Below are 15137 nucleotides of genomic sequence, written 5' to 3'. Positions count from 1 at the left end.
AAGCTCGAATGGAAGGCACTTACCAGCCCTATTTCTCACAGTGGACGATAACACAGAGAGGGTACGCAGTATGCATCAGAAAAAGTAAGCGGAAACTTTCAAGAGGTGCCAGAAAACGTCGAATGCAACACCGCAAAACATAGGTAGAGAATCGCGCTGAGCGGGTTTTCACAGTTCAAGAGAGTGGCAGAAAATGTCTAGCTGATAGCGGGCGCGAGAGTCGCACCAGCCGCATTAGCATCAGCAACATAGCGGCGGCCAAAGAGCGTTTTTTGGAAAGGTGGAGAGGAAAAAAAAAGTAAAATAAAAAGAAAAGCGCTCTTGTGTATTGTGAACACAAAAAATATGCCTGGTGCGAAAAAGTAATTAGGTAATTTAATTACAATTACCGTCGCTGGAGCAATTCATTACATTACTAAATTACCTGCTACAAAAAGTAATGAATTACATTACTAATTACTGGAACAAGTAATTAAATTACTGTAATTTCATTACAGTAATTACATTACTGCCAGCTCTGCATTTTAGCGAGTTGCGGGCCGCATGCGGCCCGTAGACCGCTTGTTTGAGACCTCTGGTTTAGCATGTCGGAGACTCCCAAGGCGGCATTTCGCCCCTTTCAATGGGCGCTGGCCTGGGCTAGCTCATTTTGTCGCAGACTACACCCCAAGTTGTACTCTGGTGTCCGGAAGCGCGTCTTCGACCTGTGTGTCTACCACATACTCAAAAGTGGTCCTTGCTCAATTTCGGCCTGATGACGTCATGGGAGTGTCATGTGCTGTCGACGGCCGCGATCCTTGCGGTGTCACACCAGCGGCGGTGGATGCAGCGGACGCATGTTGTGCCGTAGATCGCTGTCCAGCTTGTCGGTCTACGGAAGCCTCCTCGGCAGCCAGGAGTTGCGACACCGTAACGACCGCTACAATCGCCTCACCTATTTTAACGTGAAACGTTCTTTGGCTAGGTTTTCGGTATTTCGTTAAGCCAAGATAAAAGCGTGGCCGCGAGGTTCGACACTGATTGGTTGCCGGGTGGGAGAGGAGGAGTCAAGTGCTCGACGCTGATTGGTTAACGTAGAGGTCACGTGACCAGAGGGTGGGCGAGGAGGAGTGAGGTGGGCGAGGAGGAGCTCTATTACCTGTGAGCACTAAGGAAGAAGAGCTCGAGAGTATGAAAGGCTCTAAAAGATCGCCAGGTTCGTCAGCCCGATTGGTGGTAGTATCGCTTCAATCAAAGAACAACTATCAAGTGTACACATGGTTCGCGTTAAAGTATCAAAAGAAGAGCGCTGTGAACATAGGCGTCTGGCCTCTGAAAACTCAGGAGTATCGCTAAACGTTTCCGATGCTAGAACGTTTCACGTATGGAACACAATTGCCTAACAGTTTGCCATAAATTTTTTCTAAACCCAGGGAGGAAGGAGAACAAAATTCGGAGCTGGAACCACAGAATGGCCTATCCTAATTAGATATGTCGAGAACTCGCCGAGGTTCGAGGTCGACCAGGTGCGACTTTTGCAAAGTTTTCACGCAAAGTTGAGCAAACGTTCGATTGAAGTTCGACTCTTAAGCGCGTTCGGGGAGATTTAAAACGAGCTGACACCAGCGGAGAAGATAGATCAATCGGGTGTATAGCTCCAATATTATCCAACTAATTATACAATTGACTCCGTAAGTGTGACGTCATGGGTCCAAACAAACCGTTGCTAGGGTCGTTGTTATGGACAAATACATGTGGCTAGGTTTCGCTACGAAAACCCGACCATTCAAAAATCAGGAGTAGGATTTAAACTTCTAAAAATCACAGATATAGGAAGCTTGATTGTCGTATATGTTTCGACAAAAGTGTGCCGGTGATCGATTGTTTCTGAAGTATTCACGACTGCAACTTCCGGTCCTGAAGATGCCTGCAGCAGACGACGAATGCAAGAAGTAATACGCCTGCCACACGTCCGCCAGCCAAGCCGGCGCCGGCGTCTGAATCGTGTGAATAAAAACGATATTCTGATATCTCATTTGTCTGAAATATAATAATTTTCAGACGCATATAAGAATTCATAGTTTGGTGCAATGTAAAATATGGTTAATCGAAAGTCCGGACGTCGATCGAGATGGTCGTCTGCTAAAAGATCGCATTGCACCCGTGAGAAAAGCACTTCAGGCGGTCGACTGAGATCCCAAATTTTGTTTGCGGACTCGCGCTATGGGAGGGTGCTTCGTACCTGGTTGTAACCATCGCGTGGAGAAAGATTCTAGCAGTTTATTAAAATTTCTGCAACACCCCAAAGCGCGAAAGAACTGGATAAAAAACATAAGGTGAGTTTATTACAGATTATACTCGCATCGTGGCTTCGATGGAGATCTTCACCAAAAGAATACATCCACGGAATTTGATGTATATCAAGGGGGAAAAAAATACTGCGAAATCGCGATAAACATGTAATTTTTTAATAACCTGACAACCTCAATAATCATATTAATAACAAACGACTTACCTCGACGGCATACGATTTGTTTCTCATGCTAGCCTGCACTACGCCAGTAATGCACTTCAGGTCGTCGTCGTAACTGAACTGCATGACGTGGTTTGATTTTACGGCATTTTCACCCTCCTGAACTAAGCTGGGTTCTTCACAGAAAAAAAACGCACATTGCGGAGGCCTCTACTGTCATGGCGATGCACTTGTTTTTGTCACTCGTTTAACGACACAATTCAATGAAGACGCCCGCTGCAACAAAGGCCAGAAAATATATCGTGTTGTCTGCTACCAAAGCAAAGCGAGTGTAGCTTTCATCATTGCAATACGACACTGAGACGACGAGAACATCTTTATAATTAGATATCATGAAGTTACGTCACTTACAAAAAAATATTTACTTACTCGTAAGCAAAAATCTAGCCTCATGTGGAGTCTCCATGCATTAGTCCATAGCAACGTCCCTAGCAACGGTTTCTTTTGACCCAGACGCCATGTTTGACGTACTCACTTACAGGGTCAATTAGAAAGTTACATGTTCTAGTTTATAATAAAAAAAATAACATAAAAACAAGAAGCGCGCCCTATTATTTATGGTAGGGCGCCCTAAATATTGCGGAGAAGAGTGACTGACACCTTTTCGTTATCTAGTCAGCGTCCGGTCGACGCTTCCCCAAACGACGTCCTGCCAAGATAAAAAGGTGATCGGCATGGGTATGTCACTCTTGTGTATTGGTAATGAGGCGCGCTTCGTGCGTTCACTTCCTGAATCTCCGACAAACATTCAGAAACATATCGTTAAATATCTCAAAGACCATTGCCTTCCATAAACTTTTTTTATAAATTTGGTCTAACCATTATTAGTGACTGGCCTTAAAACTGCAATTTCGAACATGACCGATAAAACCAATACTTAAAACGTTCATTTAGCAATTTTAGTTAATTAGCCGACGGATCGTGATATATTACCAGTCTATCATCCGCAAAGCCCGTGAAATACACAGTGAAAACAGCACACATGTAAGGGTCACCCACCTTACAAGATATGTATATATAACGTGTGCATGTAAAAAGAAACACCCTGTACAGTTAATTACCGAGTGAAGCTTGCTTTACTTGATTTTTTTTTCTTGTGGTTGGTAACCTGGTGTTATCAGGTGGAGGGAAGCACTTCGTCCCTCACTGTGAAACATACCAAGATCATTAGCTCGTTCGTGAACACGGGGCTTGGGGCAAGGGTATCCTACTGATCTTAGCAGGCGAACACAACAGCGAGAGGGAGACGAACGAGCACAGCAAGCACATGATGAATGATTTCTTGCGTATGTAGATGATACAGGGCAGCCCCATTCTCCACATAACGGGCTCGTGGCGGCGCCTCGAGCAATAACGAACGATCATAAATAATACGCGACCGGTCGTCGCAGGAGGCCATGAAGAATTAAGAGGAGAAAAATATGTCGCCATGGCAACGACGCGACCAGAAATGCAGGACAGCGTCGTAATATATACCTCGGCGTGTTTCGGTGCGCGTCACGCCAAAAGGAAATCACTAGTGGCTTACGTCGAAACGTAGTCGCATATATCTGCTTGGAAAATCTTGACACAGAGACGTACGTAGGTAATTTTTCAAAAATGCCAGTGGGCTTTTACTACAAATCGCGGGAGGAATCTCTAAAATAAGTGACTATCCGCGAGAGAAAGATAGCTTTCGATTTGAGACACGCGGTACCGGGATTGTCTTCGTGCGTACTTTACCACGGCGTACTCAAGGAAGAGACTATTGACCTCTTGATAACAAGCGTAACCGGTGAAAAAGGGGAGCGATGTCGCGCTCCAGTGGTCATATTGTCTCAGTGGTAAAACAGGAATGATCAACTACTTTTTTGACATTAATAATGCGCCGCCATAAGAACGCGGTGAAAACCAGAGTTTTCAATACTCGAGCGAATTGTAGAAAAGAATGTCCTCGGTGGTTTGAGCTCAGCCTAACAAGGTTATTATAATATATATATATATATATATATATATATATATATATATATATATATATATATATATATATATATATATATATATATATATATATATATATATATATATATATATATATATATATATATATATATATATATATATATATATATATATAACAGTTGCTGGATAAAGAAAAAAATACGTTTTGTGCCTTTACGTTTTTGATGTTCTTTGTTTTTTTGGGGGGTTTTCTGTGTGGAAGCTTGAAATCTATGAAATCTCGCTTCATGCTTCCGGATATGACTGGCCGTTGCGCGAATATTTCTCTCGGAATCTCAGAAGTAACATTGATAGTATTTTTTAAAGCAATAATTGATATTCATAATAGGAAAAGAAAATAAAACGTACTGCTCTTAATTAAAAAAAAATATAATTAAGAAATATTACCATACCATCGGATGGCCCGCTATAAAATACGGTGTTGGAGCTAACATACCTTTGGTCCTGGCAAGCCGTCTTTGCCAACAGGGCCCTGGAAGAAAATAGCAGATTGTTCAGAGACTAAACCATCGCAAGCGATAAATTGTGTGCGCAGGCAAACAAACACAAACATGACCAAACTTCCGGTGGGAGTATGTTACTTCCGGTTGGCTATTGTTTTCGCTTGCTTTTGAAGACCCCCGTCAGTAAGGTCTCACCGCCGAGGACTAACTGTACTACAGCCTGAAATTTACTTATACGGGATCGACATGCCTTCCTGAACCCATGGTTGGAAGAAAAGAGCACTTGTCCCGCAAAGGAATTACAAATCTGCCGATGGTACCGTGGCCGCATCTTCACTACTACCTATTCGAGCCGCCTGGTTCATATACCTGAGAACGGCTTAAAATCCACACGTCCTTAAACACGCTCCACTATACTTCGTGAACGGCAAGGCATCGGCGATGGGCATGCACCTCTCCCAGGCTCCGAAGAAGCGCGCCGAGCTTCCCCGCAGGGGCCGCCGAGCTGGGCCTTGGTTTTAGCAGACAACCTTCCGAAAGTTTTTATTCGCTTCCTTCAGCTCAACGCGAGTCTTTGTAACGACTAATTTTCTAATGTTTTGACTCGCTTGCTTTGGTGTTCAAAGTTTCTTTTCAAGAGTACCGTGTCAGATTGTATTTATACGTGTCGCAATGGCCCGGTTGGCACCTATCCGTCTACGGAGATGATCGGTCGAGGTGTCGCTGGCGCCGCATCCTCGCGTTTGTCGCGTTGCGCCATCTGTCGGCAGCACATCGAAGTAGGCAAGCACCGTCTGCTTGGCTGCGGTCAGTGAAGCTGGACGGCGTCAGTTGGTGTCCCTTGTCTCGAAGTAATCGGAAGAACTTAAGTTGTAACATTTTGTTTGTGCCGGTGCGCATCGGCAACATAAAAGCACGAGACTCGGACATTTCTAAATTCTAGCGCGGAGCTCTCGAGCCATTGCTTGCTAGTAAACCAAGAGTCGTCGTGCACCCACGCGGACAAAAGGTAGACGTAGGAAAACCGCTATTTCTCTCCCTCTGTTAAGGCGGCCGGAAGTGGCGCGAACACCCTGTATATTACGAAATCGATCAAAGCGGAAGAGATAACGCTAAGCTTAAACATTTGTTCTTTCGATTTCCGGTTAAAGAGATTTAAACTAACACACGTATACGTTAAAGCACAGATATACATATAAATGAAATATAAAGTATCGGAGAGTCCGCCTCCTTGTAGGCAACACCTAACAGAAATAGAATGAACATTTGGGTGTGCCAGGGATCTCCTAGATTGCCCCTCAACACTCCTGGATACATTTAAAGAAAAACTGAAGTGGTTTTGTATTTGAGAAAAAAACACTTAAAAGGATGCTGAGGGGATATTTATGCTCGCCAAGCTTTTTATTTATACATGACACAATACAACCCACCTGCCCAGAACACGATTTGCGGCTCGAACTTGGTTCTCATTCCGCCTGAAAACCGCCGATCAAGAACTGGCCGGTTCGAGTCGCGCTCACTCTCTTCTCTGTGCTCATGTCTCGTTCTATATGGTTTAGACACAACCCTCACATATAAGCAAAGTCGTGGGTCATCGAGGGCACACGCTCAATATTAAAAATAGAGAAAGAAATAGGATACACATTTTATTGTAGCTTCTAAAAGGCTGCAAATACGTTGATTAAAAAAAAATCAAGTTGCACAGCCACGTGACTTTCGGCAACGCTCTCCTTTTTTATATTTCTTCTTCCTCCCCAGTCCAGTTTTGGTTTCGGTTCCGAGCAGTTACTTCCTTTTACTTTATTAAAAATACACCTGATGCTGTAGCGAAAGTTTGATTGGGTAGTCTCCTGACAGCAAAATAAATCGCCTGGCATAATATATATATATATTTATTTATTTTTTCGGGTGCGTGTTAGCGTTGCTTAAAATTGTATTCATTTGGCTTCCAGGATCACAAATATCATTGCAGGCGCTTCCCAGACGCGTGACACTTGCTTAGCGGTCAAATGATACTATTATGACGTAACGACTGGTCAGAGGTTTTTCGTGTTTTCTCGAGTTTAGTTACATCTTCGGGGAAAGCGAACGTGATATTAAGATTCACGGGATAAATATACTTTAGAATTCACCACTAACTCCTGTTTCTTCAAGAACCTCTTCAGCTTTCCTTTAAGTTCCTTTAAGTACAACGGCTTAGTTGCTCTAGTCACTGAGGGAGCTCGTGTGCAACAAGTTTTACACTCACTGGGCATAAGGACACCAAGCGCATGTGACATCAATAATGTTAAAGGGGCGGTGCAACGATTTTCGGACTTCGGTCAAAGATTTCTGGAAGTTGCCCCCTGACACTTCTGAAGTAGAGAACAGAAAACCGATTTCGCCTGCGTGTCCTAGTTTTTGCGTAAAAAAAAGATAAAGATTGGTATTTCGGGCACCCCTCAACTCACTCCCAGCCTTCAAGGCCCGTTCACACAGTTGCGTTCGGAGCGACCACTACGCTTACGAACGAATGCAACCGGTTGGAACGACGAGTTACCATGGCAACGAAGCGCCAAACGGTCGTTTCGTTCGTGTTCGTTCGCAACGCAAGGAGTTGAGCCGGGCTGAACTTTTTCGTTACGTTCGGGAACGACGGGAGCGACAGACCAATCACAAGTCGAAGCGAGCTCGGTCGCGCGCGTTGCATGCCGGTCGTCCCTGGCTCCTTCGATCTGAGAACATGGCGTCGGTGGTGATCGTCGACGTGGACGGCATCGTTCCCCGTAATAGCGCTATCCTTGACTGTGAATTTTCGTCGTGTGTAGTTATGATAACCCACCACGTACTAGAAGGGACGATCCACCTACTCGTGCGGCGATCTCGTGGCAGCACTCTCAAGACAGCAGAAACGCCCGTGCCGTCGTGTTTGTTTACTTCGACTACAGTGGTGCTTTCTTGGCATTTGTGTCCTCGAACATCACCCGGATTTCTTTTTTGGCGCATTTCATGCATGTGCTCAAGTTCAAGGTATTACTGGTGCGTACCGTATGAAGGATGCGATTTTTCACGCGTTTTCATCGCCCGAAAAAGGTGATTAGTGTTAGCAATCCTGAACGCTCGCATCGTCTGTCAAATTATATTTCTACGTTCCTATATTGTTGCTAAGATTACATCGTCGTTTATAATCGTAGAAAAGGCGTGTGGCGAGATGTGCACTGTTGGCTAAGTCTTGTATTAAAGTCATGATCGTGCAAGACGGCGTACTGCATCTTTTTCTTTTTTTAATGCACTACCCTGCAAGTGTATCCTGAAAACAAGAGTAATACAGCTTGAGGTCATAGAAGACGGTCTGTCTATTTTCTGCTACGCAAGTGAGTGGCAGCGCGTCCCCTTCTTTTTCGAGGCACCGCTGAAACAGCTGACGGCAACGGAGAGGCGGTCGCCGTGCTGCCGACCCGCTGCACTTGTTGCAGTGGTAGCAGGAGTGTACGCGCGGCGTAGAGCGATCGTTCCGGTCGCTCCAGTCGCAACGGACGCAGTCGCGGATAACGGGTTCGTTTCAGATGTCTGAACCAGCCTTTACAAAGCTATTGTAGGCGCACAGCAGATCTTCGTGACTGTACGCCGTAGCCGAAACCTCTGGCTGCTCCGGCGAGGACCCGCTACCCCACGTCTGGCACGAAACCGTCTGCCATGTTTGTAAGCGTAGCTGGGTTGCTTCCTATAGGCTAGGAGCAAGAGCTGAAGCTCGTTTCTTATTGGCTGTTGATTCGTGCGGTTGCATGCGGTTGCATATGTGTGTACACGTCGCGCACAGTTGTCGTTGAAGTCGCAGCGGTTGCATTCGTTCGTAAGCATAGTGGTCGCTCCGAACGCAGATGTGTGAACGAGCCTTCAGGGTCACACCTGGTCGCACTCCCAGTGACGTCATTCGGAGTGCCGTGTAGCTTCCCGTGTGTTATCTCGGAGGACGCTTCCCCTCCCTCTCTCTGCGTAAATTAGCGGGCGCTATGCTGCAGCTTAGAGCCGAGCGAGGTCACGTATTCTTTCCGCGGTAGTTCCTTCGGCTGCCACTTGGGGCTGCAGGTGGGGGAAAAAGCTCGACTTTTGCTTTGCGATTATGCAGCGAAATCGCGACATTTTTAATGAAAGAAGTGTTTTCTCTATCCTCTGGGACACGATAAGCAACGTAAAAATTACGAGATGCAAATTCTTTTAATCATAAAATCGTTGCACCACCCCTTTAAGAGGTCAGAACTTCCTGCATAGTGGCGACACCTGCGATGACAAGTGGGGGATAGGAATATCGACATTTTGCAAAACGATTAAACTTTAGCGCCAAGAAGGGGGCAAAACAGTAACTTAATTACAACGGCTTTTTTCACTGCTTCGTTAATAGAAAATTGTTAAAATGCGTACCGACCGACAATAATAATAATAATAATTATTATTATTATTAATATTATTATTAAAAATGCAGCTATCTCCAAGTTGATTGTCGCGGTTCGATCAAAGCCAGCGGGGAGCGGGGGATTGTGGGACCATACCCAGCATGAAGCATCAAACAGGTCGAAATTCGCAGTCTCACGTAATAAAATATATTAACGCCATAGCGTTTAGGAGCTCGTGTGGCAGAAACTCCAGCATCGGCGTCGATGAGACCAAGAAGTTCCATAGTGCAACGCGCGCAGCCATGTCTGACGTCACACGCTACCCTATCGAGCCGCTAAATTTGTCGGGAGAAATTTCCACTTAATTTAGCGGGTCGATAGGTTCATGACGTCAAAGCCACGTGTGACGTGACGCGTCACGTGACATGCGACGCTACTGAGTAGACCATGCACACACGCTTGCACGGCTTCGGAACGACTTTGCGAACGGGGCCGGATAACGCTTTCGCGTTCCACCCTTAAAGGCGAAGCTTAAGCGTCTCCCAAGTATTAATTATAAAAATAATAGTGTAAACTATATTATTAAAACAATTAATAATAATAAAACTTGCTTACAAGAAGTCCGGGTGGCCCACCGGGACCGAGCTCTCCTGGAGGGCCCTAGGAAAACAAAAACATGGTTACAATAAATGTTCCTTGATCTTGAGAAACAAAGGGACAATAGCCCAACATTTTTTTTTAAAATAAACGTTACGAGATTGCAACAGAAAATCTTATATATTGATACATTAGCGCATCCAGATATAGTATAAACCTGATTAAAAGGAATGTTTGTAAATTCCGAGAAAACCGCGTAATAATAATAATAATAAAAAAAAAAAAAAAACATCCGTTTCGTTTACACATACGTGGAAATGGAAATACGTTAGGCGACCATGACTACACCGTTTACGAGCAGGACTTGGCAAGCGTGGCAATGGGGGAAATTAGGTCAAACCAGATATATTCGATGTTGATTCTTTGAAGGGCTAGCAGTAGAACGTTCGCTGAAGCATGAAAGCTCTGAAGATGTGTCCATGCCCGTACCGTTCGTCACGGTTTCTCCAGTGGGAATTCAAACGTGGTCATTATCTCGAGTTCGAGGTAGAGAAATGATGGTCTAATAAGCATTACCGAAGGGGAAGCGTTAAATAAAGATGGTAAAAGTTCGCTTTCAGGATGCGCTTCCTAGTAACCCATATAAAAATGACGGACACTCAAAATACCGCACGTTCACTACTACGCAACTAATTTAAAAGACGAACAGATGTAATGGAATAGAAGGAACCTTGCATCTGAAAAAAAAAGATTAAGCTACAAGTGATTTTAGAAATCGGAATGGTTAGCCTAAGCATCACTAGATTCACGCTGAGTAGCCCCACACATATGGTCCGTGCGGAATATTTTAAATAAGTAGCTCTGCACATCTCGCTCTTCGTTAGCGTCTGGATACCGTCGCGAAGAATCGTCCACGTTATCAGATGTGAGCAATCGTAGTCCTACAGGCCGTTTCTTGGGTGCTGGATTGTTTCCGAGCTTTTCTACGACTACATTTGCATGTTGTAGGGAACAGAACCGTGCACAAAGAGACACGGACAGAGAAAAAGAACATTGCACGACACACAATCTCTGTGTTCCTTTTTTCTTTCCTTGTGTTTTTGTGCGCTGTTCTGCTCACTATGTCGTGCGAATTCGCCCAGCTAACCAAACTTCTAGATTTTCAAGGATGCGGCTGAAGCGTGTCGAATCACCAGGTGTCTCGCTACGTGCCCGGAATCCTCCTTTCTATTTCTCTTTTATACGATCATTGTCGTCATATCTCGATTTAATGCGCTATGGTCGCATCCGTGCAATTGTGGTCACAGAAAAGCTTAGAAACAATCCAGCACCCAAGAAACGGCATGTAGGACTACGAGTACTCACCTCTGATGACGTGGACGACTTTTTGCGTAGTCTAGTTCAGACGTAGCCTGTGTACCATAATATCTGCGATGATATAATCAAATAAAACAAAGATGGGTTTCCATCATAATATAAACCCTGAGGCACAGACAAGCAAAATAAATAACGGAGAAAGGCAACACACGATCTCAAACAAAGTTGGGTGTATTTCGAGAGAACAGCAATATGTATAACCGTCCATACAAACAGTAAAAAAACAAAACAAAAACAAAACAAAAAAACACATACCGCTGCAAAGATTTGATGGAACCCAGTGAGACAGACTGATCACCAACCTATATACACCGCACAAAGAGAAGACACCCGGCGCCAAACCCACCCGGAAATTTATTTCTCTGTGTCTCAGGGCTAAGATCATGATGTTTCCTAACCAGTTCGAATGCACACTTTCGCTTCTTGCAATGGTTTCCTAACACAACACAGCTGTCACTTATAGTTTGCCGCCGGAAGGACGGAACGCGGCAAGCAGGGGAGACCCACTATAGGCCCCGGGGGTCCCGTTCCGCCGTCGAAGCCTGGAAGCCCCGGTGGGCCCGGAGGTCCAGGGGGTCCTGGTGGACCGGGTTCACCTTGAGATCCCTTAAAAAAAAAGGGGGAAAAAAAGGAGAGTGGTAAAGAGAAAAAGAGAGTGAACGTCCGCCAGACACTCAATACACATCAACACGCTGTTTACAAACAAGCCCGCGTTTGGTCGCACCGGGTGGCATTACGCATGTGCACAACCTAGCAAAACACAGATTCGCGTGAGGTAAAGCTTCTGCGCATGCGCCATGCCAACAGCAGCGCCACCGCTGAGGCGTGACGTCGAAGGCGCGCGTTGGTCAACGGACGTTTGCGAGTACGGCCTTTGGTCGCGGACCATTTTGCAACTGACGTATGTAGACCTTTTTATATACTGGCAAGCTTTCCTGAGGCATGCCCACGGTTGTCAGGCTGGTGCCCAATCAAAGCGTTTTTTTACGCAGAGTGGCCAGACTAAGTTTTAAGACGTGGCCACTTGAGAGTGTCCATATAGCCTCGTCAAAAGAGGAGACGTGGCGAGTTAGTAGGATTGGATATCTCTGCGCGTTCCGTGCTCAGAGATATCCTCATTGAGCAGACAAGCAGAACGCCACAGGCAACTACACATCGAACCTACAAGAGTAACCGAAAAAGGGTCACTAACGACAAAGATACGATCAACAACTCCTCGTAGTGCTGAACTTTCGGCGTCAGCAAGAGGTGGCCAACGCGGGGCACAGATTGGATACGAGTGTTGAGTCAGCGTTCGGCCGGGGCTCGTGTCCAATCAGCGGAAACACGAGAACCAGAAGAACCACGACGAAGCACTCGTGTCCAATCCATGCCCCGCGTTGGCCTCTTTCAACCGACGTCTCTAATTCCACACTACTGTTGTGCTTTTTAGGAGCCGTTGGTTCGACGGGCCTTTTTGTGAAAACGAAACTGAAAGAATAAACCACGTCATGAAAGAAAAAAAAAAAACGTATATATATAGATCTATCCGGACACGAGGACTTCACCAGAGAGGAAGGGAAACCCCGGTCTCAGCCATCCAAGCAAAACCGTCTTTGATTGGGCAGCTTTCCCTCGAGGATGAAAAGATGGGTCCTCCGCTGGGGAGCCGAGAAGGGCGAACAGGCCGCGAGTTTAAGTTAATCGCCCGATGCTCGAGGGGGGGATCGCGCGGGCTTTGAACGACGTGCAACGACAGCCCAAGTGCGCCGGTGCTTTTAGCGCTGGCGTTATATTATTTCCCCAGGTTCGCTGTCCACCACGACAACCGTGACAGAAGAGGGCAGCGGCCTCCCGAGCTAGCTCTCAAGCGATACCACCTAGAAGACAAGGCCTGGGCATAACGTCATCGTTGATTATGATGATGATGATGACGCGAGCTAGGCGACAGAACCTCTAGCGAAGAAGGTTTGTAAGGGGAGGGGGGCGGGAGAGAAGGAGAGAAGGCGCAGGACCTTGCAGGTGGTATCGGCAGAAAAGACGTGCGGCCCTGGTAGCCTCTTCTGGGGGGCCCTGGTTTTGGGGAAGCGAGACATCGTGATCGTGCTGCGGCTCCCGCTTGATACCCGACACCTCTCGCTTTCTCGCTTCCTTTCGTCTCTTCTGTGTGCGCGCGTTTCGGCGTCGACGAACGAGAAGTTTCGGTAGCCGCTCGATCAGTGAGCCCGGCAAAGTGGATATTAAAGTTTGCGCAATGTAACATAAAAAAAAAAAAGATAGCGCAAAAGCTTTTCTTTTTTTTTTCCCCCTTTTTTTCAGCGCGATTGGAGCTGTAGGTTTGAGTGCGACACGTCTACTCAGTTGCTTTCGGCGAAGAGCCTGCATTTGGCTTTCCAGCTGTGATAGAGTATTATGACTAGCGTGCCGAAGAAAAACAAAACAAACAAAAAAACGTCTGCATTCCTGCGATAAATCTCGGCACGCTAGCCATTCTGAACACGAGCGTGATCACACGCTCGTGTTCAGAATGGCTTAGTTTCCAAATATATCCGGGGGGGGGGGGGGGGGGGGGGGTCTTTTAAGAGAGAAATAAAATTCGCATCAAACGAAATAAAGGCTGAATATCAATAAACCTTTAAAACAAATGCTTGTAGACTATCGCACGATGAAAGCGCTTGGCTCCATAGATATACCATCGAATTGGAATGAAAATAAATATATGGATTGTTAATATTACGACGCCAGATTTTGTTGCCTTTTGCATCGCATCTGGGTAACAAGCTAAGACATAGCGGACATTAGTTTTTGTTTGTTTTGTTATCTCGGTTGGAGTTTGAAATTTGCAATGCTATTTTGTCAAATTGACCAAACTATTTCAATTAGTTTACTTACATCTAGAAATACTTTCAGCTACGACACGCACTAGTGCATCCCAGTGTGCTTTTGTCTATCATTTCACAGACAAAAACAAACAATAACGTGCCTAAATAAAGTATAACAGAAAACACACAGAGCATAAGACGAGGACTAGTAGGCGTACACAGAACAATTGCTTGTCCTGTGTACTTCGTCTGCCAGTCCTTGTCTTTTTGCGCCGAGCGGTTTTCGGTATATATGTAACGAACTAGCCTACCGGTTAATTTTAATTCAGTTCATAAATAAAAAAAAATGAGGTTATTTTTAGGGCTGGACATTTGATCGATTAACCTACCGATTAATCGATTAATGCTTTAATCGTGATTAATCTTTTAACCGGTTAATCAATAATATTTTAACGAACCAAAATAAAGTAAAAAGTAAGCGCTTTCACCACACAGATAAGGACGGGAACACCTCTATGAAGGGCAAACTTTAGGTCAAAGTTTAGCCTAAAGTAAACTGTAGGGGGAAGATTTGTAACTCCTGAACAAGGTGCAAAAGGTTACACGTCTACCGGTCACTTCAATAGCGTTTGAGTGTTCGTTTAGCGCAGCAGAGAGAGACTATAGTGTGAACAATCAAAGGAGGTTGCTCTTGCCGGATAATATCACTGAACTTTTTGCCTCATGCAGCTGAAGTAATAATGTGTCAGTGCCTTCGAACTGTTCTTAACTACACATCAAGGTTGGTTAATAATAAAACTTGTGTATTAGGACCTTTACCTCATGTTCATCAAAGGCAAAAACAGAAAACAAATATTATTTTTTTACTTATTAAAAATATTATGAATGGAAATTAACGAGACCGATTAATCGATTAATTAATCGATTAAAAGGTGGCGATTAATCGGGTTAAAACTTTTAATCGACGCCCAGCCCTAGTTATTTTTGTTCCCGAAGACAAGTCACAGTTGCAATATTCTGATAATGTGTGCGA

At 45.1% G+C, this 15137-nt stretch overlaps 1 protein-coding gene across 10 annotated transcripts in view; it reads right to left on the bottom strand.

The window, feature by feature from the left end:
* LOC8028448 (collagen alpha chain CG42342) overlaps positions 1-15137 on the bottom strand; it is a 420040-nt gene that overhangs the window by 102923 nt on the left and 301980 nt on the right. For all 10 annotated transcript variants that reach the window (XM_040503858.2, XM_040503852.2, XM_040503854.2 and 7 more), the window contains 3 exons: positions 11811-11909; positions 9945-9989; positions 4950-4985 (listed from right to left, as the gene is read on the bottom strand). In XM_040503858.2, coding sequence (XP_040359792.1) covers positions 4950-4985; positions 9945-9989; positions 11811-11909 — 180 coding nt within the window. The remainder of the gene's footprint in view (positions 1-4949; positions 4986-9944; positions 9990-11810; positions 11910-15137) is intronic.

The sequence above is a fragment of the Ixodes scapularis genome, unplaced genomic scaffold (assembly GCF_016920785.2).
Source record: "Ixodes scapularis isolate PalLabHiFi unplaced genomic scaffold, ASM1692078v2 PGA_scaffold3__209_contigs__length_174095766, whole genome shotgun sequence".
NCBI lineage: Eukaryota > Metazoa > Arthropoda > Arachnida > Ixodida > Ixodidae > Ixodes > Ixodes scapularis.
This window is presented reverse-complemented; position numbering and strand designations above follow the sequence as displayed.